Source organism: Sapajus apella, unplaced genomic scaffold (genome assembly GCF_009761245.1).
Source record: "Sapajus apella isolate SASKATOON/1434 unplaced genomic scaffold, GSC_monkey_1.0 scaffold12, whole genome shotgun sequence".
NCBI lineage: Eukaryota > Metazoa > Chordata > Mammalia > Primates > Cebidae > Sapajus > Sapajus apella.
The window spans coordinates 28,765,475-28,793,046 of NW_022436952.1; the positions used below are offsets into that span (position 1 = coordinate 28,765,475).

A 27,572-nucleotide genomic window follows, 5' to 3' on the forward strand; every position below is an offset into this window, starting at 1 on the left:
GGTCTTGAACTCCTGACCTCAGGTGATCCTCCCTCCTCACCTCCCAAAGTGCTGGGATTATAGGCGTGAGCTACCATGCCCGGCCCATTTCCAGAACATCCTTAACAGAAACTCTGTACCCATTACATAACTTCCCATTCACCCTATCATCCTACCCCCTGGTAACCTCTATTCAACTTTCTGTCTCTATGAATTTACCCTTTCTGGCTACCTCAAGTAAATGGAATTGCACACTATTTCTTCTTTTGTATCTTGCTTATTTCACTTAGCATAATGTTTTCAAGGTTCATCTATGTTGTAGCATGTGTCAGGATTTTCTTTTAAAGGCTGAAAAATATTCCATTGTGAATTTAGAGGAGAACTGCCATTCTGTCCAGCAATGCTACTGCTGGGTAGAGAAATCATTATATAAAAATCCCTGCATTTGTATGTTTATTGCAGCACTGTTCACAGTAGCAATGTTATGGAATCAACCTAAGTGTCTGTCAACAGATGGTTGGATAAAGAAAATGTGATACACACACACACACACGTATATATGTCTATACACACACACACAAACACAAACACATACAATGTGGAAAAGAATGAAATGATGTCTTATAGTAACATGGATGGAACTGGGGGCCATTATCTTAAGTGAAATAACTGAGAAACAGAAAATCAAATACTGCATATTCTCACTTATGAGTAGGAGCTAATCGTGTACACATGGACATAGAGTGTGGGATTATACACATCACAGACTCCAAAAGATGGGAGAGTGGGAAGTGGGTGAGGGATAAGAAGTTACCTATTGGGTACAGGGTACACTACCAGGGTGATGGCTACACCAACAGCCCAGACTTCACCACTATGCAATAGATCCGTTTATCAAAACTGCACTTGTACCCCTAAATCTATAAAAATGTAACTACAGTGAAATTAATATTCCATTGTATGTGTAAACATTTTGTTTTATACATTCACCTGCTTATGCATATGTATTTTGCAACAGTTTTTAACTTGCAAAATATTTTGAATTTTAAAAAACTAATTTATATTAACTCTGTGAATAGAGTTCCTATGAAGGAGCTAATATAGATTGCGATTTAACTTGTTGAGGTCACTCAGCTAGATAACATGTGTACTGCTTAGATCCTGTAGTCTTATTTTTTATGCTACTGAATCACAATTTTTAAAAATATTCCAGTTCTATTTTATAGCTCATTTGAAAACTGATTTTAAGCTTTGCTTTTTAAAAGAATGTTAACATTTATTTATTGGATGCTTTATATATGCCAGGTACTGCATTAAGTACTTGGCAGGCTCATCTTGTTTGTAGTTGTCCTTTTACTGTTATTATTAAAGCAGACTTATCATGTTTTACTTGGAAATACTTAAAAGATAACATTTGGCTAGGCCTGTGTCATTTAGAACTGCTTTCATATATGTATTATCTTTGTTCATTCATCTACTTAACAAACTGAGAGCTTGCTGTATGTTAGGCACAATGTTAGACTGTGCAGAGTGAAAGATTACTAAGACATTGTCCCTGCCTGAAGAACTATGGGGGTTATAGAATTGTAAACTCTTGTTTTTTGAAATGAAGTATCACTCTGTTGCCCAGGCTGGAGTGCAGTGGCACGATCTTGACTCATTGTAACCTCTGTCTCCTGTGTTCAAGCGATTCTTGTGCTTCAGTTTTCCAAGTAACTGGGATTACAGGCATGTGCCACCACACCCAGCTAATTTTTATATTTTTAGTAGAGATGGGGTTTCACAATGTTGGTCAGGCTGATCTTGAACCCTTGACCTCAAGTAATCTGCCCACCTCAGCCTCCCAAAGTACTGGGATTACAGGTGTGAACCACTGCATCAGGCCAAGAATTGTAAACTCTTAATTATAGGAGTTCTATAAGGTAAATATTGTTGATAAAATATTTCCTTGTCACTAGGGAAATCGGGGTTCAGAGAGGTTGACTAACATACCTAAATGTATATAGTCATCTAATAGTAGAGCTGGCATTTAAACCCCAAGAACTTGGCTGGGCGCGATGGCTCACGCCTGTAATCCCAGCACTTTGGGAGGGTGAGGTGGGCGGATCACAAGGTCAAGAGATCGAGACCATCCTGGCCAACATGGTGAAACCCCATCTCTACTAAAAATACAAAAATTAGCTGGGCGTGGTGGCGTGCACCTATAGTCCCAGATACTCGGGAGGCTGAGGCAGGAGAATCGCTTGAACCCGGGAGGCAGAGGTTGCAGTGAGCCGAGATCACACCACTGCACTCCAGCCTGGTGACAGAGCAAGACTCTGTCTCAAAAAAAAAAAAACAAAAAAAACAAAAAAAAAAACCCAAGCATTTATGTCTTCAAAATCTGAGCATTTTCTCCTATACCACATATCACTTTGTTAGTCTTTATGTGTTTGAAAGTACCATTTAAATAATATTCCATAATTCAAATTGTTGCTAATTTAGTCTTTCATTTGCAACCAATCCAAATTAGGGTGAATATTCATTCTTCAGACAAATTAGTGGATTTTTAGTTTGCTTGAATGGTTAAAATGAGATTCTATAGACATGACAATCTCTTCAAATAGGCCAATTTGAAAGTGTTTAAATGGGGAGCTGTGTTTTAGCTCCTTTTCAGTTTAGTAAATGCACTATGCTTTCTTCCTTTTATGATCTATATTTCTTACAGAGAAAAAGAGAGACCAGCAGTTCTGTCCTTTGGCAGATGAGAAGGCAGCTTCTTCTGGAGTTGATGGGCATTCTTCCCACAGTAAGAAGCACCCGAATTGTGGAAGAAGCTGATGTGGACATGGAGCCCAATGTGTCTGTGTATTCGGGGCTGAAAGAAGAGCATGTTGTGAAAGCCAGTGCACTTTTACGTCTGTACTGTGCTTTGATGGGGATCGCTGGACTCAAGTATTCAATAGTTTGATATTTTACCTTTTTGTCATTTTACTTTCTTGTTTCCATTCTCAAGAAAGTGAGCCAAAAGCCTTTTATTCAGATTCAAGTTTTCTGTTGAATCCTCAGATTCAATAGAATCTGAGGTAACAGGCTAGCCTATAAGAAGAATGAAATCCATGGGCCGGGTGTGGTGGCTCACGTCTGTAATCCAAGCACTTTGGAGGCCAAGGTGGACGGATCACCTGAGGTCGGGAGTTCAAGACCAGCCTGACCAACATGGTGAAACCCCGTCTTTAAAAAAAAAAAAGAAGAAGAAGAATGAAGTCGTAAGGCCAAGAATCCCTAGCAGAGATGTATTCATATATTTTGTTCTGATTGTAAACAGAACTATACAAATATGCGAGGAGCTAGAGCAGTTTATCAATTTCCAGTCACAGTTTAAAGAAACCTATAATTTCAGCACAGCTTGACAAAACTATAGTGAATGATCTGTGGGTGATCTTTTACCTAGCCCAGTGACTAGTTGAAGTAAATCTCTCCTTTGTTTCCTTTTACAGCGCTATCCTAAATTGTTTAAAATTGATGTGATATTAATAAGTATAGTGTTTCCTTTTTCTTTTCTTTTTTTTTTTTTTAAGTCAGAATCTCCGTCTGTCACCCAGGCTGGAGTGCAGTGGTGTAAGCTCAGCTCACTACAACCTCTGCCAGTAGATTCAAACGATTCTCCTGCCTCACCACACCTGGCTAATTCTTTTTTTTTTTTTTTTTTTTTTTTTTTGTATTTTTAGTAGAGACCGGGTTTCACCCTGTTGGCCAGGCTGGTCTTGAATTCCTTACCTCAGGTGATCTGCCTGCTTAAGCCTCCCAGAGTGCTAGGATTACAAGCATGAGCCACCACGCCTGGCCAGTACAGTGTTTCTTATTTAGTCACTGTACAAAATCCTTTTAAATATGTTCTTAATAATTGTGCATATAGTCCTCATTTGCATGTCTCCAAAATGCATGAGTTTCAGTTACCTCAGTTTAGTTAAATAATGCTGGTCTTTCAAGATGTTCACGTTTCGGTTGCCATCTTACATTAACCAAATACTTGTATAAAGTATAGAGTTTGTGAGCTCCTCAGGCCACATATCACTAAGTAAGTAACAGATGTACGTCATGATTAGTGACCAATGGCATCACTTCTTTCAAAGTCTGTCTGTGCCTGGTTACTGCACAGCTGCTATTTGATTCATGCACATACAGCAGAGTAGGTAAAGGTCAAATATCCCTTATCTGAAATGCTTGGGACTAGAAGTGTTTTGGATTTTAGAACTTTTCAGATTTTGGAATGTTTGCATTATACATACCAGTTTAGCATCCTTAATTCAGAAATTCAAAAATCCTTAATTCTCCAATGAGCATTTCCTTTGAGCTCATTACTTCATATTAGCACTCAGAATGTTTTGGATTTTTAGGGAATTTTAGATTTTGGATTTTTTGGATTGGGGATACTTAACCTGTATTGCTTCCTTTCTCTCCATAATAAACCCATGTTCCAAAACATGGAAACAGTTTTTGGAACATTATCTTTCAAAAACAGAAACTGGAAGAGGAAATTGGCTAATAAAGATGAAAGTATAGCAAGGAAACAAAAAGTGGTAATGCTGAAAATGACATTTGAACCAAACATAAATTGAATAAATAGTTGACTCTGAGAATGTTGACACTGCTGCCATTTGAGAGATCCTAGATACAATAGCCAGAGGAAATTAGTGAAGGTAAACTTGTTGACATAAATGAGAAGAGTGAATGTGACCAAAGAATGAATGTATTTCAGAGAATATGATCTTGGCATGAATTTTTACATTAAAAGAACTTGCAGGTATTTTGTGACTGAAAGTACAAGGGATAAAATATTGGAAGCTGATCCAAACTTAGAGTGAGACTGACAATTCACCAAGGATAGAAAAGATGCTTACTTCATGTTCTACATTATTTAATCAAAGGAAGGAGGCAAGGGCTGTTTAAGCTACTGTTTTTTTTTTTTTTTTTTTCTTTCCAAGACAAACTGTATCCAGCTTTATTAGAGATACTTTCCATAAACAATCATAGTATTTCAGTCAGGACATGGGCATTACAATCGTTAACAGTATACAACAACTTTCAAACTCCCTTAAACTACTCTTGATAAAGGTTTTACGAAGAAATAAAACACTTTAAGGCCGGGTGCAGGGGGTCACGGCTGTAATCCTAGCACTCTGAGAGACCAAGGCTTGTGGATCTGTGAGGTCAGGAGTTTGAGGCCAGCTTGGTGAACATGGTGAAACCCGTCTCTACTAAAAATACAAAAATTAGCTGGGAGTGGTGGCCAGTGGCTGTAGTCCCAGCTATTCAGGAGGCTGAGGCAGGAGAATTGCTTGAACCTAAGGTGGAGATTGCAATGAGTTGAGATTGCACCACTGCACTCCAGCCTGGGCAACAGGGCGAGACTCCATCTCATTAAAAAGAAAAGAAAACACTTTAATTCCCAATGATTTTAATATTTTCAATTAGAGTACTATAAAAATATTAGTTTTACTATTTAAAAAAAAATTCCTGGCTAGGTACAGTGACTCATACCTGTCATCCCAGCACTTTAGGAGACCAAGGTGGGTGGATTGCTTGAGCCCAGGAGTCTGAGATCAGCCTGGGGAACATGGCAAAACCCTTTCTCTAATAAAAAAAAAAAATAGAAAAAATTAGCTGGGCATGGTGATGCATGTCTGTAGTCCCAGCTACATGAGAGACTGAGGGGAAAGGATCACCTGAGCCTGGGAGGTCAAAGCTGAAGTGAGCTCTGATCCTGCCACTGCACTCCAGCTTGGATGCCAGAGCAAGACCTTGTCTCAAAAAAAAAGAAAAAAAAAAAAAAATCCATATGCATTATAATCAACACAGTTTTTAATGTTTGGACAAAAATGTTAAAGGCTACAGTACAATCATAATTTTCACCATTGATTTTTAAGATAAAGTTGCATGATTTCAGCTCGCATGGTCGTTTTTATGGTCTCATACTACAGGGCAAAGTGAGGGGTGCCTGTGTCTGCCTACAGTAAAACACTGTAGTTGTAATTTCTCAACAGTTTTGCATTTGACAATTTGAGATGTTAAAGATTTGATAAATAGCGAGGTATCATTATAAAGTTTAAAATTTGTATCTAAAAGGTTAAAAATTCACTTTTTCTTCCTTCCAACTAAAAATGTAAAGCCTAATGATGTATTCCTTTTTAGACCAACTGAAGAAGAAGCTGAGCAATTACTGCAGTTGATGACAAGCCGTCCTCCTGCTACGCCAGCTGGAGTTCGCTTTGTTTCACTTTCCTTTTGTATGCTACTGGCCTTTTCTACACTTGTCAGGTACCTAACTCTACAAGTTGCTCTATTTTCTCAAGGCCTACTTTTATTTACTCAATAAAATGTATGTATAGCATTAGATAAGAGCTTTCTACAAAAGCTGGTCTAGGTTGGACAGTTGTAGTTTTGTTTTTTTCCAACTTTTAAGAGAAGGGGTCTTCCTTTGTTGCCCAGGCTGAAGTACAGTGACTATTCACAGGTATGATCATAGTACACTGCAGCCTTGAGCTTCTGGTCTCAAGCAATCCTCTTGACTCAGCCTCCCAAGTAGCTGGGACTACAGGTACATGCCACTGGTCCCAGCTTATTTGTGTGTTTTTTTTTAATATAAAGGTATCAGTAGCATCTGATTCATTTTGTTTATTAAAGTTTTATATGTATATTGTTTAAAGGAGTCAAAATAGTTCTTGATTTGTTAAGGCTAATAGCAGTCCATCCTTCCTCCCACCTTCCTATTTCCCATTTCAAGAGTTTTTCAATTCTTTTAGCTGTTTATTTTGAGTTTTACTGCTACATCTGTAATAATATGTTTGTATTTGATACCTCTTTGATTTTTGCTTTTAGTTATTTATTGAGTTCCTTCTATGAAAGATGAGAAATTAGCTCGTTCTTTTTTTTCTCTGTCCTAAATACATCCATACATATCCTTCCTATCTTCTCATTCTTCTAGTACAGTTATAATAATTTAGAGTAGATCAATATGTAGTTGTTATGATTATGTAAACTACTGAGAGCTCAACCATGTAGTAGATAATTATTTTTTACTTCCTTGTGAAATTTATTTTTTGGAATATTTATCCTGTGTTTTTGTTTTGTGCTTTTAACTTTCTTTGTGTTGGGTGTACCATTCATGTAACCTCAAACTCTGCCAGTCTAAATCTTCTCTCCAGATGTTTTGACTCATTAGATGTCTATCAGTTTCATCTTCTTGAGGAGATTCCTTCAGGAGCATTTTGGTCTGGAGTGGTTACCAGCTATACCTGGTAGTACAAAGTTCTCATCATTTTGGAGACTTGCTTCATCTCTCCTTTGCTGGATCTCCTGTTATATCTCATGTCATCCTTTTAGCCAGGCCTGGTGGCTCACACCTGTAGTCCCAGCTACTCAGGAGGTTGAGGGGGGAAGATCACTTGAGGCCAGCCTGGGCAGCATAGTGAGACCCTCGTCTTTGTTTAAAAAAAAAATGAAAAAGAAAACCTATCCTTTCATTTGCTTGAGCCATGATCATGTCATCATCTTTTTTCATTGCTTCCTTATTTTGCTTCTTTTTTTTTTTGAGATGGAGTTTCATTCTTGTTGCCCAACTGGAGTGCAGTTGCATGATCTTGGCTCACTGTAACCTCTGCCTCCCAGGTTCAAGTGATTCTCCTGTCTCAGCCTCCTGAGTATCTGGGATTACAGGCACCTGTCACCATGCCCAGCTAATTTTTGTATTTTTAGTAGAGAAGGGGTTTCACTATGTTGGCTAGGCTGGTCTCGAACTCCTGACCTCAGGTGATCCACCCGCCTCGGCCTCCCAAAGTGCTGGGATTACAGGTGTGGGCCACTGTGTTTGGCCATTTTGTTTCTTTAGAATGGGTATGTGTGAAGCAAATTCTTTTTGAGAATGGGTATTTCTGTAAATATCTTTGTTCTACTCTGACATCTGATTTGATAGTTTGCTGGGGTATGGAATTCTAAGTTGGAAATAATTTCCTTTCAGGATTTTGAAGGTGTTGCTTCATTGTTTTCTAATTTCCAGTGTTGTTAAGAAGTCTGACATTCTGATTCCTGGTCCTTTGTGTGGCCTATTCATTTTTAATACGGTAACTTGTAGGATTAGCTTTTTGTCCCTAGGGTTTTGAAATTTCTGGATGATATGCCTTAGTCTGAGTCTCTTTTTGTCTATTGTCCTAGGCATTCAGTAAGACCTTTGAACCTGGAAACTCATGTCCTTTAGTTCTAAAAATTTCTCTGAATTAATTTGTTGATAACGTTTTCTTCTTGGGTGTTCTCTGTCTAAAACCTCCTTTTATTTGGAATTGGATTTTTTGAAATGATTGTCATATTTTCTTATTCTTTCCTCTTTTCCTTTCCCTCATCTTATTCTGCTTTTTAGAAAACAGCTTTATTGGGCCAGGTGTGGTGGCTCACGCCTGTAATCCCAGCACTTTGGGAGTCCTAGGTGGGTGGATCACAAGGTCAAGAGATCAAGACCATCTTGGCCAACACGGTGATACCCCGTCTCTACTAAAAATACAAAAATTAGCCAGATGTGGTGGTGCATGTCTGTAGTACCAGCTACTCAGGAGGCTGAGGCAGGAGAATTGCCTGAACCAAGGAGGCGGAGGTTGCGGTGAGCCAAGATCACGCCATTGCACTCCAGCCTGGGTAACAAGAGCGAAACTCCGTCTCAAAAAAAAGAAAAAAAAAAAAACAAAAAACTCGCTGGGCATGGTGGCAGACCCCTGTAATCCCAGTTACTTGAGAGGCTGAGGCAGGAGAATAGCTTGAACTTGGGAGGCAGAGGTTGTAGTGAGCTGAGATTGCACCACTGAACTCCAGCCTGAGCAACAAGAGTGAAACTGTCTCTCAAAAAAAAAAAATAAATAAATAAAAATTAGGAATTCCCTTTAAATAGTCATTGTTAGGCTAGGTGTGGTGGCTCACCTCTGTAATCCCAGCACGTTGGGAGGCTTAGGCAGGAGGATCACTTGAACTCGAGTTCAAGACCAGACTGGGCAACATAGGTAAGACCTCCTCTCTACTAAAAATAAAACATATTAGCTGGGTGCAGTGGTGCTTGCTTGTAGTGCCAGCTACTTGGGAGGCTGAGGTGGGAGGATTACTTGAGCCTGGGAGGTTGAGGCTATTATAAGCTATGATTTCACCACTGCACCCCAGCCTGGGTGACAGAGCAAGACATTTCAAAAAAAAGTCATTGTGTTTTTATAGCCATTTTTCATATCTGGTAAGCTGCCTTTTTTTTCATGATTAGTAATCATTTATTCTACTCATAAGGTTTCTGTAAATTAAATTTCATTTTCCCATAGGATGGAGTGCTCATTACTGTGTGGCACTGGTTTGTGATATTTTGATGCTTAAATGTTAACACTAGATTTTTTTCTTTTTTTTTTTTTTTTTTGAGACGGAGTTTCACTCTTGTTACCCAGGCCGGAGTGCAATGGCGCGATCTCGGCTCACCGCAGCCTCCGCCTCCTAGGTTCAGGCAATTCTCCTGCCTCAGCCTCCTGAGTAGCTGGGATTACAGGCACGCGCCACCATGCCCAGCTAATTTTTTGTATTTTTAGTAGAGACGGGGTTTCACCATGTTGACCAGGATGGTCTCGATCTCTTGACCTCATGATCCACCCGCCTCGGCCTCCCAAAGTGCTGGGATTACAGGCTTGAGCCACCGCGCCCGGCCTAGATTTTTTTCTATATGAAATAAGTATCATCTATTTTAATAGGTTAATCCCTTTGTTTTCTGAGGAATGTGAGGAAGCTTACTCTTTCCAACCTGTGAAGGCAGTAACTAAGACTTTGAGAGGGGATCCATGAAAAAAAGCAAAGGTCCTCATTCATAAGCTCTAGAATTACTTCATATCTCAATGACAATTAATGGCCCAATTCAGCAAGCCATTAATTTGACTTGATATTTGAAAATAGGGCTGGAAAAATAGTTTCTACCAAAAATAACTTCAGAATGCTTTTTATTCATATACTAGTATATCTAATTTAAACCAGTGACATTCTGGTATATTTTATATAGTACACCTGAACAGGAACAGCTGATGGTGGTGTGGCTAAGTTGGATGATAAAAGAAGAAGCGTATTTTGAGAGGTAAGATAATTTCATTTAGTTAGTTGAGAAAGCTTTTCCTCTTTTGTCTTTGGAAAATTCATATTTCCTATTTTGTTTTGACAGTACTTCAGGTGTCTCTGCTTCTTTTGGGGAGATGTTATTATTGGTGGCTATGTACTTTCACAGCAACCAGCTTAGTGCTATCATTGACTTGGTCTGTTCCACTTTGGGGATGAAGGTAATTTTCTTTTAAGTTCTTTCTAAAAAGAAGGTGTTTCTAAGTTGGACATTTTATTGTACTGTATTGTTTTCACTTAAGTAATTTTAGTTGTTTAATAGAAGTTTCATCAGGAACACTTAGAAAAAAATGCATTTTGAAACATTTATTTACTAAAATAATAGATACTCATGCAAAAACCTTGGAAAGCACAGAAAAGGGAAAGATATAATTCCATGATTCAGAGATACCTAGTATACTACTATTAATATTCTGATGTCTGTTGTTTATTTAAAGTGACGTACATATGTGGTGATGTAAAAAACTAATATATGATGATCATTTACTCATATCAATAAATATTCTCTAATAACATATAATTTTTAATGGCTGCATAGTATTATAGTCCATTGTTTGATCTTCTTACTAGGTCCCTTATTTCCCGTGTAGATTTTTTAGTTTCTGTATAATGCTTAGACGAATATCCTTGCTTATGTAAATACACACATAGGCACTCACACATGTATCTCTTCATACACCTGTTGGATCATTTTCTTAGGATAAATTTCTAGAAGGTGATTGCTAAGGAAAAGGGTATAACTATGTTAAGGTCTTTCATGAGTACTGCCAGATTATCTTTTAGAAAGATTTTATCAGTTTAACTGTTACCATTAGTGAGTGAGAACTCCTGTTTTCCTAAACTCTCAACATGATCGAGCATTACTATTTTTTTTTAATCTTTGTAAATTTGGTTGATGAACAGTGGTCTCACTTATTTTGCATTTCTTTGATTACTAGCGAAACTTGAGCATTTAAAATCTATGTGTTTTGATTGGTTTATTTCTTTTGTGAAAATCTTATCAGTATCCTAATTTTTCTGCAGGGATTTTGATTTTCTTTTTTTCTTTTACTGATTCAAAAGGAAAGATATACCATTATGCCTTTTACATCTTACTTCATGTATTTCAAGACATATATTTCACTCAATATTGAAACTGGGGCTAAGCCCTTTTCGGCCTTAGCCTACCTGCACCCAGGTGAATAAACAGCCATGTTGCTCACACACACACACACACACACACACACACACACACACACGAAACTGGGTTTCATTTTCAGTTGACACGTAATGTGAAACTGGTAGTGTTCCAACTCCTACTTTTTTTTTCTTGAAAAGCTACTATAATATTAAGTCAGTGATATATATCATAGTATCTTTAAAAGTGGAGAGTTCAATATGTTATAATTGACTTTCTTCAGTCTTTTTTGCCATTTAACTTTGCCATGTGGAAATTATTATTATTTTTATATAGTATATTAAGTATTCTTTTTGTGGTTTGTATTTTGCTCTTATGCTTAGAAATGTTTTCCTTTCTTGGGTTTATGTAAATGATCACTTACATTTTCTTCCAGTTTTTTTGGTGGTTTCATGTTTTACATTTAAACATTTAATCTACTTGAGTTCTTTTGGTGTGTGGTGTGATATGTGCAATAAGTGTGTGTGTTTATCTGTGTATACATATATACATATATTTGTGGGTGTATATATGTGTATATACAGATGCACACACACACATATATATTTCTCTAGGCCTCCCAGAAGGGTAGCCATCCCAGCTTCATGTAGTATATAATCTGTTTCCTCCAGCTGACTGAAAATGCCAATAATAGTATTTATTAAGTGCTTTTTATATTGGTTCTAAGTATTAACATTTTAATGTTGGATTGAGACAGCACTTCTAAAACAGAGTAGAATACTTGAACATTTGAACATTAATGTATATCACAGCCATTTTAGATAAGTTCCCTAGAATAAATTGTGTTTCATATATTATATTTTCACATACTGTTGGAATTCTTTTGGTAATTTTAGATTGTAATTAAGCCAAGCTCCTTGAGCAGGATGAAGACAATCTTCACACAGGAAATTTTTACTGAGCAGGTAATTCTTCTTATTCTTGGGTATTTATTTAGCTTTCTTTTACAATATTTTTTGGGAGAAACCTTGTGTGTCTTACCTTAAGAAAATAATGTGGGCTGTTTTCTTTTTAATCACTCATGATGATTTATTTCATCATTGAAACTTTCTTAAAGAATAATCCATTTAAAAGACACTTTTACAACTACTCATAACATACCAAAGCATCTTTTAAATTTATATATTTTTGGAGACTTTAAGTAGATACTTACTAGTATACTCTTAGATGTCAATGGTAGGTCATCTCAAGGGGCAATCATTTTAATGTGTCTGGAGAAAAAATAAAATGAAGACCTATTTAAACCTTTAGGCTGTAAGATTCATTTCTAACTAGATTACAGGCTAGAGTCTGAATTTCTTATCCTTATACTTAACATGTTCTTCTTTAGCCTTAGCACTTTTGTCCATGGATAAGCCTAAGGATTTTTCTCTTTTCTTTTTTTTGTCTCACCCTGTCACCCAGGCTGGAGTATAGTGGCATGATCATAGCTCACTGCAACCTGGAGCTCCTGGGCTCAAGTGATCCTCCTGCCTTAGCCTCCCAAGTAGCTAGGACTACAAGTGTGCACCACCACATCCAGCTGATTTATTTATTTATTTACTTATTTATTTAGTAGAGATGGGGTTTAGCTATGTTGCCCAGGCTGGTGTTGAACTCCTGATCTCAAGTGATCCTCCTACTTCAGCCTCCCAAAGTGTTGGGATTACAGGCATGAGCCATTGTACTTGGCCAGGATGTTTTATTTTTCAGTGAAGGATTCTATTCTAAAATTTAAAATTAGTTCCCAGATTCACTTGTGAATTTAAATCTTAAAATACAAGAAATATGTATGTCTTAAAAAATGAACTATTTGAGTGAGTACTCATGGATCCATAATTTTGCTTTTTTATGGCTACTAATATCTTTATTCCTATATTGTACTCTCCCTCCCACCCTCAACATGTATATGCACATATACTCCTGAATTACAAATAGCCACATAGCACGTGGGAAAATCATGTTATTTTTTGCCTTTAAATTTGAACTAATTGGAAGGCAACTTTGAAGAAGGTCTTTAAAAAACAATTAGAGGCTATGTATGACATATTGAAAATAAATATTTCTGTTTATATTTATGTGGTGCTTTATAACTCATATGATGTTTTTCCAAAAAGAATATTTTCCTCTCATAACAATGCTTTGAGGCAGGTGTGGCAGTGTCCTGTTTTGTAGATGTGAAAAAGATTCAGATGATAAAGTGACTTCCTCAAATCATTGAGCCCAGATTGTATGCTTCAAAATTTTATTTAATTTTTTTAACCTTATCACACCACTGTGTATGTATCTATGTTTAAAAATAAAAAATTGGGGAATTATGTAAATCCCTAACTGTACATTTCCTCAGCATTCAAAGACAGTTAAAAACATGTAATAATTGATTTTCATGATTCATTTCTAGTGACCACACTTGTATTAGGTGTTGACAGTCTACTTAACTAATTCTCTCTTTTTCAAAATAATTTTATATTTAGTTCTATTATATTACTAATACTATTTTTCCCTTTTAGGTTGTCACTGCTCATGCAGTTCGGGTCCCTGTCACCAGCAACCTGAGTGCCAACATTACTGGATTTTTGCCTATTCATTGTATTTACCAGCTTCTCAGGAGCCGTTCCTTTACCAAGCACAAAGTGTCAATAAAAGTATGCCCCTACAAATAAGTAAAATAAAAGCATACCCCTACATTTATATTTCTTTTTTATTTTTTATTTATTTTTTTTTTTTGAGAGGGAGTCTTACTTAGTTACCCTGGCTAGAGTGCAGTGGCCGAGTCTTGGCTCACTGTCACCTCCATCTCCTGGGTTAAAGTGATTCTCCTGCCTCAGCCTCAGCCTCCCAGGTAGCTGGGACTACATGTGTGCGCCACCATGCCCGCTAATTTTTGCATTTTTAGTAGAGATGGGGTTTCAGCATGTTGGCAGGCTGGTCTCAAACTCCTGACCTCAAGTGATACTGTGATCCCTCCCAAAGTGCTGGGATGACAGGCACGAACCACTGTGCCTGGCCTATATTTGTATTTCAAAGAACAACCTAAATTAATGCGTCCTCCCCTGTTAGTTGTATTTCAGTTTGTAGGCCTTTATTGTGGGTTCTGTGTAGGAAATGTGTGGTATTAAGCTAAGTTACTTGTCATTTATATAAGTATCGTAATTAGGGGTAGTAATTATAATTATGTAATTATAATAATACAGTAATTTCAGATTTTTAAAACAGTATAACATATTCAAAATGTGTAATGCTCCATTTAAATTCTCAATAATGGCACATGGCTATTTCATTAATACTTAGAAACTGCCATTTTCTAATTTTTATTTTTTTTAGACAGGGTCTCATTTTGTCGCCCAGGCTAGGGTGCAGTGGCATGATAATAGCTTGCTGTAACCTCAAACTCCTGGGCTCAAGCAATCCTCCTGCCACACCCTCCTAAGTAGCTGGGACTACAGGTATGAGCCACCACACCTGGCTTTTCTTTTTTTTTGAGATGAAGTGTCATTCTGTTGCCCAGGCTGGAGTGCAGTGATGTGTTTCAGCTCACTGCAACCTCTGCCTCCCAAGTAGCTGGGATTACAGGCTCCTGCCACTGTGCCTGGCTAATTTTTTTTTTTTTTTTTTTTTGTATTTTTAGTAGAGACAGGGTTTTACCATGTTCGCCAAGCTGGTCTCAAATTTCTGACCTCAGGTGATCCACCCACCTCTGCCTTCTAAAGTGCTGGGATTACAGGTGTAAGCCAACATGCCTGGCCTCATACCTGGCTTTAAAAGGTGTTTTACGTAGAGACAGGGTCTCCCTATGTTGCCCAGGCTGGTCTGGTCTTGAACTCCTGGTCTCAAGCAATTCTCCTGCCTCGGCCTCTCGAAGTGTTGGGATTACAGGTGTGAGCCACTGCAATGGGCCTGGTTTTGCTTTACAAATCAGGGAAGTTGCTGGTCAGCCGTGACTAGTATTTGTCGATTTATCACAAGGACACCTCACACCTAACTTAATTTTGATTTGTCTTAGTTGGCTATATCTACCAGATAAAAGGTCCTCCAAAGAGAAGATTGAAACCCAGGAAGTGAAGTAGACTGAACCTTTTTCAGAGGCTCCTTTATTTATAAAGAAGAGTGAATAATATATGCATTATATATCACTTTTGATTGTCCCTTGTTTTTTCTGATTTCGTGAAATTATTTTCCAGCTAGATTGCATCTTCTGCTGGTTTATATTTTTAGCAAGTAAAATAGTTAAGAAGTCAAATGCACACCCAACCTTTTACATGTCCTCCATTCAACAATAGTTAAGTGATAGTCTCCTGTAAGTGCCTGTCAGAGACGCTTTCTTAGTCTCTCTGAGGGTTTGCTGTGAAGGACCTATCTCTCTATCCAAATTCCTGGCTAATGTGAGCTCTCCCGTGTTGACATATATGGTGCTTTAAATACAGATATGGTAGGGACTTAAAATTTTTTTCCCACTACTTAAAAACTAATAGATTAAACCCAAAGCAAGTTTCCAGTGGGAGGTACACCTAAGATGATACAGATATAAAAGTAATTCATATTTTAAAATCAAAGGCAATTATGATACTAGATAATAATTTGGAACTGCCAAAAGTTAATAGTTTTATTGATTCATAGTTCATGTAAAACTGTATGTTCTTCTATAATTTTGCTTGCTTTTTCTTTTTGCCACAATTAATTCAGTGTCTATAACATTCTTTCTTAGGATTGGATTTATAGACAGCTGTGTGAAACCTCTACTCCACTTCATCCTCAGTTACTTCCTTTGATTGATGTGTACATAAATTCCATACTTACTCCTGCATCGAAATCTAATCCGCAAGCCACAAATCAGCCAGTCACAGAACAGGAGATACTCAATATTTTCCAAGGAGTCATTGGGGTAAAATAGTGGTTCTTTTATATCTATTAACTTACTTTTCTTTTAATTCTTCGGACTTATCCCATATTATTTTCCTATCAGAGGACTTCTAGGTAGTTCTGAATTTAAAATAAGATTAAATTTCCTTAGATCACCTGTAAAAATTAAAAGAATGGTATTAGTTCCAAGTAGTTTGTTAAATAGGCACTGTGTAAGAATTTTGTTGTTGTTGTTGTTGTTGAGATGGAGTTTCAGTCTTGTTGCCTAGGCTGGAGTGCAATGGCCCGATCTTGGGTCACTGCAACCTCCAGTTCCTGGGTTCAAGCAATTCTCCCTCCTCAGCCTCCTGAGTAGCTGAGATTACAGATGCTTGCCATAACACCTGCCTAATGTTTTGTATTTTTAGTAGAGACAGGGTTTCACCATGTTGGCCAGGCTGGTCTCAAACTCCTGACCTCAGGTGACCCACCCACCTTGGTCTCCCAAAGTGCCGGGATTACAGGCATGAGCCACTGCGCCTGGCTTCAGCTTCCCAAGTAGTTGGGACTATAGGTGTGCATCACTACACCTGGGTAATTTTTGTATTTTTAGTAAAGATAAGATTTTACCATATTGCCCAGGCTGGTTTCAAACTCCTGACCTCAAGTGATCTGCCCGCCTTGGCCTGCCTGGCCAAGAATTTTTTTTAAGTTTCATTTTAAGCCTAAAGGGTGCCCTGGAGATTGTGTGTTTGATCAAGTACTGTGTGGGATTTCAATACATTCAATATAGCTTTGTTTAGTTAGCATCCTGGGAATCTAAGTTACACCTAGATTCATTTACGGAAAATTTTTTTTTTTTGAGACAGAGTGTCTGTTGCTTAGAGTGTAGTGGCACGATCTCAGCTCACTGCAAACTCCCCCTCCTAGTTTCAATTGATTCTCATGCCTCAGCCTCATGAGTAGCTGGGATTAAAGGTACGCACCACCATGCCTGGCTAATTTTTGTATTTTTAGTAGAGACAGGATTTTATCACTTTGGCCAGGCTGGTCTCAAACTCCTGACCTCGGGTGATCCTCCTGCCTTGGCCTCCCAAAGTGCTGGGATTATAGGCATGAGCTACTGCTCCTGGCTTATTTAGGGAGAATTTGATGAAAGTATTTTTTCCCCAGTTTGTTAGAAGGGAAAACAGTTGCATTTTCCACAAATATAGTTAAGTATAAAATATTTAGGAATTCTTTTCTTCATGGTAATTTCGTATAATACTTGGGATTCTTGTCTTTCAGAAGCAGCCTGATGGGTTTGCTATTGAATAGTAGCTGAAGTCTTTTCTTTGTCTTATCTTAAAGACCACTTAGGCGTGTTGCTTTTCATCTCTCATGCCATCTCAGATTTCATGTTGTTTCTTTGAGTTTAATACAAACACAGCAACATTTCTCCTGTTTTACCTGAGTTAGGAGCAGCATTGCCGAATAGTCTATTTTGATTCTTTTACTATCAAGAAAAGAAAAAGCACTCATGAAATTCAACAGTGTTTCAAAGTATTTATAATATTACCTCCAGGGTGACAACATTCGCCTTAATCAGCGTTTCAGTATCACAGCTCAGCTTTTGGTGCTCTACTATATACTGTCTTATGAGGAAGCTCTTCTAGCAAACACAAAGACTTTAGGTAAGTTATGCATAGAGGAGTGGTTCTAGTGGTAGTATTTTATTAGCTTGTATTTTGTTGCTTTCCAAACTGCTTTTTGATAAAAGAAGGGCAATATTCTAACAAACTCTAGTATTGTTTTATAATCTTTGCAATGTGGGCATTGTGTACTTGATACATAAATCAGGCATGTTTGGGTACATAACCACAATTTATGTCTCAATCCTCCTTATAGTAGTCTAAATTAATAGATAACAGAATTGCCTGTATTTTAACAGTTGTATAGGTTTTGTTTACTAAATATAAATCTAAAAGATAAACCTGATAGAGCTGTAACTGAATTTTTTTCTTGATTTCAGTCTTTGTCTGGTCTTCTTCCATTAATGTGAAGAGTAACAACCTAATAAAAAACAATAGAAAAGGCTGGGCATTGTGGCTCACGCTTGTAACCCTAGCACTTTGGGAGGCTGAAGTGGGCAGATCACCTGAGGTCAGGAGTTCGAGACCAGCCTGGTCAACATGGCGAAACCCCATCTCTACTAAAAATACAAAAATTAGCTAGGCATGGTGGCTCATGCCTGTAATCCCAGCTACTTAGGAGGCTGAGGCAGGAGAATCGCTTGAACTCAGGAGATGGAAGTTGCAGTGAGATCGTGCCATTGCACTCCAGCCTGGGGGACAGGGTCAGACTCCATCTCAAACAAACAAACATAGAAAAGTTTTGTTTTGCTGTTAACATTGGGCTAAGCATGGGCTAAGCATGGTAGGTTATCCCTGTAATCTCAGTACTTTGGAAGGCTGAGTTGGGATGGTCACTTATGCTCAGAGTTTGAGACCAGCCTGGGAAACAGCAAGATGCCATTCCTCCCTACTACACCACACACACACACACACACACACACACACACACACACACACGACAACAACAAAAAGTGTTATTTAAAAACTGGCCATTTGAAATTCTTTTTTTTTTTTTGAGACGGAGTTTCGCTCTTGTTACCTGGGCTGGAGTGCAATGGCACGATCTCGGCTCACCGCAACCTCCGCCTCCTGGGTTCAAGCAATTCTTCTGTCTCAGCCTCCCGAGTAGCTGGGACTGCAGGCACGCACCATCATGCCCAGCTAATTTTTGTATTTTTAGTAGAGACGAGGTTTCACCTTGTTGACCAGGGTGGTCTCGATCTCTTGACCTCGTGATCCACCCGCCTTGGCCTCCCAAAGTGTTGGGATTATAGGCGTGAGCCACCCCGCCCGGCTGAAATTCTTTTAAGAGATTTTATTTTGCCACAGCTGGGTGATTTTGCTCTTTTGAAAAGCGATAAAGTCAGTTTTCAATGTTTGGCAGATCAGTTTTTTTTTGTGTGTGAAGTATTATATTTTAACTATACCGTAAATTTTATAACTGCTTTCTTTCTTGATTTTAATTGTCGAGATTTTACAGATGATATCCCATAACTGCTATTATAGTCTTTGCTGTATTAAGGAAAAGATGAGCTAATAATAAGCATTAGGTAATAGTCTCCCACATTTATTCACATATAGACAATGTTTTCTGTTAAAGAATATGATACAGGCTGGGTGTGGCTCGCGCCTGTAATCCCAGCACTTTGGTTGGCTGAGGTGGGTGGATCAGCTAAGGTCAAGAGTTCAAGACCAGCCTGACCAACATGGAAAAACCCCATTTCTACTAAAAAATACAAAATTAGCTGGGCATGGTAGCACATGCCTGTAATCCCAGCTACTCGGGAGGCTGAGGCAGGACAGTTGCTTGAACCCGGGAGGAGGAGGTTACGGTGAGCTGAGATTGCACCATTGCACTCCAGCCTGGGCAAAAAGAGCGAAACTCTGCCTCAAAAAAAAAAAAGATGATACTTTTGATGTAATGAGCAGGTGGTATAAGAATGAGTTACAAGGAGATATTCTGGGGGAGAGTTCAGACTGTTAATACTGTAGCAGGGGACCAAGATATAATTTAGTTGTTATTTTAATAAATTAAATTTGAGAGAGAGGAGCCAGTGTTGATTTAGAGGTCTTTGGCCTGAAGAGAAAGGATAGAATAGTTATCAGTTGAAATAAGAGAGCCTGGAGGAGTAACAGATTTGTTGGGGATCAGAGGCTGAGTTTTAGACATGTTGGGATGTCTGTTAGATTTTCAAGTGGTGATGTTAACCAGGCAATTATATATACTGGTCTGAAATTTAGGGACATACCTAGACTGAAGCTCTGAAACTCGTTAACATATATATGACAATTAAAATTATGACCTTAAGATCACTAAGGGAGCGAATGTTAGAGGAAAATCAGGAGGATGTGGTGTCCTGGATGCCAAGAGAAGAATATTTCAAAGAGGAAGTGGTGGTCACCTATGTCAGATGGTCTTGATAGAGCAGGTAATAGTAGAACTGAGGCTCAACTGATGACTGTGTAACTTGCTAGGGTCGTTTGACCCTTGTAGTTTTACTGGTAGAGTGGTAGGATGAAACCCTGATTGTAGGCTGGACACGGTGGCTCACGCCTGTAATCCCAGCACTTTGGGAGGCCAAGGCGGGTGGATTACTTCAGATCAAGAGTTCAAGATCAGCCTGGGCAACACAGTGAAACCCTGTCTCTACTAAAAAATACAAAATATTAGCTGGATGTGGCAGCATGCGCCTGTAGTCCCAGCTATTCAGGAGGCTGACACAGGAGAATGGCTTGAACCTGGAGGCGAAAGTTGCAGTGAGCCAAGATTGTGCCATTGCACTTTAGCCTGGGCGACATAGTGAGATTCTGTCTCTAAAACAAACAAACAAACAAAACCAAAAAAGCCTGATTGTAGTGAATTTAAAAGAGAATTAGAAGAGATATACCTGGAGATAATGAGTAGAGACAGCTCTTTTGAGGAGGTAGACAGAGAAGGACAGAAATAATAAAGTAATTGGGCTGGGCATGGTGGCTCACCCCTCTAATCCCAGCACTTTGGGAAGCTGAGGTAAGCAGATCGCTTGATGTCAGGAGTCTGAGACCAGCCCGGTCAATATGATGAAACCTGGTCTCTACTAAAAAATATGTATGTATATAAAAATTAGCCGCATGCATAGTGGCACATGCCTGTAATCCCAGTTACTCGGGAGGCTGAGGCAGGAAGATCACTTGAACCCGGGAGGCAGAGGTTACAGTGAGCTGAGATCGTGCCATTGTACTCCAGCCTGGGCAACAGAATGAGGCTGGTTTTTTTTTTTTTTTTTTTAAAAAAAGAAATGATATGGTAATTAGACAGGAAAGTGAGGTTAGGAGATGGCTTTTTTTTTTTTTTTTTTTAAAGATGAAAGAGCTAAGAGAATGTTTATATGCTGTTGGGAATAATCTAGAAGAGAGGGAAGGCTTGGTGATGCAGGGGAGGGACAGTCCCTGGAGTGATGTCCTTGATAGGTGGAAGTGGATGGGATGTAGAAGACAGTTGGAGGGACTGGCCTTTCCTTAGGGAAGCTTTCCTCCTGGTTTAGGACATTTTTTTCTAGTCTAGTTTCTCATCTCAAAGGGGAATAAACAGCTGCATGGTGTGTCATGGCCTGAGTGAGTTTTAATCTTCTACAGCCAAAAGTATAATTATTCTGCCTCAGATTTATTCCTAGCAGCCAGGTGTGGTGGCTCACACCTATAATCCCAGCACTTTGGGATGCTGAGGCAGGTGGATCACTTGAGGTCAGGAGTTTGAGACCAGCCTGGCCAACATGGTGAAACCCTGTCTCTACAAAACATACAAAAATTCACTGGGTGTGGTGGCGCATGCCTGTAGTCCCAGCTACTTGGGAGGTTGAAGTGGAAGAATTGCTTGAACCTGGGAGGTGGAGGTTGCGGTGAGCTGAGATTGCGCCACTGTACTCTACCCTGGGTGGCAAAGCAAAACTCCATCTCCAAAAAAAAACATTATTCCTGGCTATGAAATTGTGTTGTAGTTTCAATACCTTGCTAACTATTTCATGGTTTTATAATAAACATTATTAGGAGCTGCTAAGTAGCTACAGAAGCTCAAATAGGGAATTCTGAAATTTCAGATAAAGCCAAGTGTTAGTATAAGAATTAGAATGTCATAGCCATTAAAAATAGTGTATGTATATATATTTTTGATTTGTTTAAAAATATTTATAATAAATGTGTATATATTAGTTCTAGTTAAATATTAAGTATTGATCGAAAAGAATAATGTAAATCTCTATATACCTAGTTAAAATATGAACGTTACCATTAAATTTCAAGTTTTTATTTTTTATTTTTTTGTTTTTTGAGATGGAATCTTGCTCTGTCACCTATGCTGGAGTGCAGTGGTGTGATCTTGGCTCATGGCAACCTTTGCCTCTGAGGTTCAAGCGGTTTTCCTGCCTTAGCCTCCTGAGTAGCTGGGACTCCAGGCGCATACCACCATGCCCAGCTAATTTTTTGTATTTTTAGTAGAGAAGGGATTTCACTGTGTTAGTCAGGATGGTCTCGATCTCTTGACCTTGTGATCTGCCCGCCTCAGCCTCCCAAAGTGAGATTACAGGTGTGAGCCACTACACCCGGCTCATTTCAAGTTTTTATAATAAAAAACCTTGTTTCCTTTTTATTACATCTGAAAACATTATTACTAGGTAAAACTGTTTATTTTTAGATTTTTTGAAGTTTAAGACAGTAGTAATTAATACTGTACATGAAAGGAACTATTTCTGTTTCTGTAACCAGTAGAATCCTAAACATGATTATTCTCACTCTTTTAGTAGCTAAAAGTGTTACTTATTTAACTCACCCTTAAGTTTCACTTCATTTATACATTTTTTATTTTTCTTCTGTCCTTCTTTTAAGTGTGAAATTTCCTTCTTGGTCACCAGCAGAACAAGACACATTCTATGGTACTTGGGAAACTGTTATGTTCACTGGCTCTAAATTCTGAACTTGAATTTTTTCTTTGCTCTTGATAGTTAATTATTTTCTTCTGAGAAGAAAGTTATTCCATCTGCCTCTTTGAAAATGCAGGAGCTTTTAAGCAAATATTGACAGATGTTACTTCTTTACAGCTTAAAGTTCCTGAGCTGTAAAATACAGAGTTAAATCAAGTTTTGACAAAAAAGGGTTCTAATGGTTACATAACTGTATTGTAGAGTAACAGTTTAATAATTTAAGCTTATTTCATTGCTTACCTAGTTGTTTACATATCTTACTTTATGTAAAATAGCTGGTTTTAAAAATAAAAATGTTTATTAAAAAATATATCTACTGGGTTAGGCACAGTGGCCCATGCCTGTGATCTCTGCACTTTGGGAGGCCCAGGCAGGAGGATAGCTTGAGCCCAGGAGTTGAAGATCAGCCTGGGCAACATGGTGAAACCCTGTCTCTTCAAAAAATACAAAAATTGGCTGGATGTGATGGCATGTGTCTGTGGTCCCAGCTACTTGGGAGGATGAGAGGGGAAGATTGCCTGAGCATAGGAGGTTGAGGCTGCAGTGAGCTGTGATTGTGCCATTGCAGTCCAGCCTAGGTGACAGTGAGACCCTGTCTCAAAAAAGAGAAATGTGTTTGCTGGAGAAAATGGAGGAAATGAGAAAAGAACTAAGCATACACCATCCGTAATTCTACTGCCCAGAGGTAATCACCATTAGAAGTTCAGTAGAAAACCTTTCAGTCATTGCATATGTGATAGCTTTTGCAAAGCTGAAATTACTGTATCTATCTATCTATCTATCTATCTACACACACACACACTCTCACATATATACACACACACCCCCATACATATATATGTATGTATATATGTATTTGTTTTCCAGTGGGGTCAGAAATAATGTATATTTTTATTTAATAATACATTTAAACATTTGCCTGTTATGGTAATTAAAAAATATCTTAACTAGCTACATAATATTTTCTCATAATTATGTACCATTAATTTTTTTTTTTTTTGAGACATTGTCTCACTCTGCCACCGAGGCTGGTGTGCAGTGGCACAATCTCAGCTCACTGCAGCCTATGCCTCCTGGGTTCAAGCGATTCTCACACCTCAGCCTCCTGAGTAGCTGGGATTACAGGTGTGCGCCACCACGCTTGGTGAATTTTTGTATTTTTAGTAGAGATGGGGTTTTGTTGTGTTGGCCAGGCTGGTGTCGAACTCCTGACCTCAAGGGATCCACCCTCCTCTGCCTCCCAAAGTGCTGGGATTACAGGCGTGAGCCACTGCACCCAGCCACATTACTTGTAACAAATTCCTTATTGTTGGACATTTACATTATTCCCAAATTTTGTCATTATAAACAGTTGAAGAATGAATATTCTTAGAGCTAGCCCTGTACACAGTCACAATATTTCTTTCTTTAGGACAGATTCCTAGGTGTGGAACTGCTAAGTTAAAGACTGAAAAATTATATGATTTAAAAAATTATTTTTATTTTTTTTAGAGACAGGGTCTCACTCTGTCACCCTGCAGCCTAAAACTTATTGGCTCAAGTGATCCTCCTGCCAGCCTCCTGAGTAGCTGGGACTATGGTTACATGCTACCGCACCTGGTTGATTTATTTTTATTTTTATTTTCCATAGAGACAGGGTTATGTTGCCCAGAAACTGTAAGCTTTTTTTTTTTTTTTTTTTTTTGAGACAAAGTCTTGCTCTTTTGTCAGGCTGAGGTGCAGTGGGGCTTGATCTTGGCTCACTGCAACCTCCATCTCCCAGGTTCAAGCAATTCTCCTGCCTCAGCCTCCTGAGTAGCTGGGATTACAGGCATGTGCCACCATGCCTGGCTAATTTTTGTATTTTTAGTAGAGATGGGGTTTCCCCATGTTGGTCAGGCTGGTCTCGAACTCCTGACCTCGTGATCTGCCCATCTCAGCTTCCCAAAGTGCTGGGATTGTAGGTTTAATTTTATTTTTTCATAATTGGTTATTAACATTATGTACCTGTCATTTTCCTATGACTTTAGAGGACTGCTTTTATGTATGTCAAAGTGTTATTACAAACCTATATCTGTTTCTGGACTTTCTTTTTTCTTTTTTTTTCTTTTGAGACAGAGTGTAGCCCAGGCTGGAGTGCAGTGGCGTGATCTCAGCTGCAACCTCTGTGTCCAGGTTCAAGTGATTCTCCTGCCTCCACCTCAGGCATGTGCCACCATACCTGGCTAATTTTTGTATTTTTAGTAGAGACCAGGTTTCACCATGTTGGCAGGGTGGTCTCGAACTCCTGATCTCAGGTGATCCACCCGCCTCAGACTCCCAAAGTGCTGGGACTATAGGTGTGAGCCACTGCACCTGGCCCAGATTTTCTTTTTTATGTTTGACATTTTCTGTGCCTTTGACCTTATCAGTTCTTGTTTGGAATTTCTGTCTATTCTTATATATTTAATCTTTTCTGAGAACTTTATAATAATTTTGTTAAATTTCACAAATGAAAATTATATTGGGATTTTGAGAAGAACTATGTTAAATTTACAGATTATTTTAGAGAGAATTTACATCTTTGAGTATTAAGTCTTCCTATCTAGAAACATGAAATAATTTTGCTGCTTTTTAATTGGACACATATAGTTTGCTCTTTTTTGTTCATTCTTGAGACAGTCTTTCACTGTTGCCCAGGCTGGAATTCGATCTCAGCTCACTGCAACCTCCACCTCCCAAGTTCAAGTGATTCTCCTGCCTCAGACTCCTGAGTATCTGGAATTACAGGTGCCTGCCACCACGCTGGCTAAATTTTGTGTTTTCAGTAGAGATAGGATTTCACCATGTTGGTGAGGCTGGTCTAGAACTCCTGACCTCAAGTCCTCTGTGTCCCTCCCTCACCCCTGTCTGCCTCCCCGACCTCCCAAAGTGCTGGGATTACAGGCATGAGCACCATGCCCTGCTTTAGTTTAGTCTTATAGTTAACTCATATAAACCCTCATAACAGTTCTGTAAGATAGGTGGTGTTTACGTTTATTTGACAAGGGAGAACACTGAGGCACAAGGAAGTTAAGTAACTTCCCAAAGTTAGTATTAAGTATTATAGTAAGTGTTAGAACCAGGATTTGACTATTTCTGGAATCTGTAACTATTGTTTTAACTCCCTTTTGATGCTTTCTTAATTCTTAAAAGATTCGTATTAAAAACTATGCTAATTTATTGAAAAGGAGATTATATCTAAACAAGAATATAGGCTGGGTGTGGTGGCTCACACCTGTAATCCCAGCACTTTGGGAGGCTGCAGATCACCTGAGGTCAGGAGTTCAAGACCAGCTTGACCAACATGGTGAAACCCCGTCTCTACTAAATATACAAAATTTAGCCGGCAGGGAGGGGTTGATGGCGCATGCCTGTAATCCTAGCTACCCAGGAGGCTGAGGTAGGAGAATTGCTTGAACCCAGGAGGTGGAGGTTGCAGTGAGCTGACATTGTACCATTGTACTCTAGCCTGGGTAATAGGAACAAAACTCCGTCTCAAAAAAAAAAAAAAAAGTATATGATATATATGTGGTCTATATAGACAGTGATTCTTAACCTTTATTCTAACACTTATACTTTCATACTTTTTGTCCTTAAACGAAAAATGATTGAGCTTTACTGTTTGTTGTTTATAAAAGAGTGAACATTGTATATCCTTTTTCAAACTACAAACACCCTGATTGAGATTCTCATATATTCTTGTGGTATAAAGGAAAGTACCTTGAAATGAGATTCGGGTGCCAGACATACAGAATATGGTAGAGATGAGACAGAGAAAGATAGTGTTGACTGGCAAGGACATTTACTCTGTGTGATCTGAGTATTCACTAAGGTGGCCAAGTATGTATTTAAATAAGAAGACTATGGCCATTGGGTGAAGGATATATTAAATTGGAGGCAGGGAAAGTGGGCCATAGAAGATATTTAAACAAAGGGTGAGTAGGCACTGAATTAGGATAGCAGCAAAAGTACAGAAATTAAAATGGACTTAGAAGGGAAAAAAAGGGTAGACATGGCTGGTTGAAGGTAGGAGTTATGAGAGAAGGAAGTCCAATTCATATTGCCTAACTTAATTTAAAAAGAATTAGGTTGGGCATGGTGGCTCATGCCTGTAATCCCAGCAGTTTGAGAGGCTGAGGCTGGTGGATCACTTGAGGTCAGGAGTTGGAGACCAGCCTGGCCAACATGGCAAAACCCCATCTCTACTAAAAATACAAACCTTAGCCACGTGTCGTGGTGGGCGCCTGTAGTTCCAGCTACTTGGGAGGCTGAGGCACAAGAATTGCTTGAATCTAGGAGGTGGAGGTTGCAGTGAGTCAAGATTGAGCCACTGCACTCCAGCCTGTGCGACAAAGTGACTCAGGAGGAAAAAAAAGTCAGTTACCACACTATTGTATATAATATGATAAAATTGGCTGATGCCTCATGCCTGTAATCCCAGCACTTTGGGAGGCTGAGGTGGGCAGATCCCCTGAGGTCAGGAGTTCAAGACCAGCATGGCCAACATGGTGAAACACCATCTCTACTAAAAATACAAAAATTAGCCTGGTGTGGTGGTGGGAGCCTATAATCCCAGCTACTCAGGAGGCTGAGGCAAGAAAATCACTTGAACCTGGGAGGTGGAGGTTACAGTGAGCCGAGAGCACGCCACTGCACTCTAGCCTGGGTGATAGAGTGAGACTCCGTTTCAAAAAAAAGGAACTGGCTGGGCACGGTGGCTCACGCCTGTAATCCCAGCACTTTGGGAGTCCGAGGCGGGTGGATCACGAGGTTAAGAGATCGAGACCATCCTGGTCAACATGGTGAAACCCCGTCTCTACTAAAAATACAAAAAATTAGTTGGGCATGGTGGCGCGTGCCTGTAATCCCAGC

General features: G+C 38.9%; 1 protein-coding gene across 4 annotated transcripts in view; it reads left to right on the forward strand.

Annotated features, from left to right (window-relative positions):
- Window positions 1–27,572, forward strand: part of INTS2 (integrator complex subunit 2) — a 63,167-nt gene that overhangs the window by 15,063 nt on the left and 20,532 nt on the right. For all 4 annotated transcript variants that reach the window (XM_032280731.1, XM_032280730.1, XM_032280732.1 and 1 more), the window contains exons 8-15: window positions 2,687–2,913; window positions 6,154–6,279; window positions 10,028–10,099; window positions 10,184–10,298; window positions 12,151–12,219; window positions 13,804–13,938; window positions 15,999–16,175; window positions 17,697–17,805. In XM_032280731.1, the coding sequence (XP_032136622.1) occupies window positions 2,687–2,913; window positions 6,154–6,279; window positions 10,028–10,099; window positions 10,184–10,298; window positions 12,151–12,219; window positions 13,804–13,938; window positions 15,999–16,175; window positions 17,697–17,805 (1,030 nt within the window). The remainder of the gene's footprint in view (window positions 1–2,686; window positions 2,914–6,153; window positions 6,280–10,027; window positions 10,100–10,183; window positions 10,299–12,150; window positions 12,220–13,803; window positions 13,939–15,998; window positions 16,176–17,696; window positions 17,806–27,572) is intronic.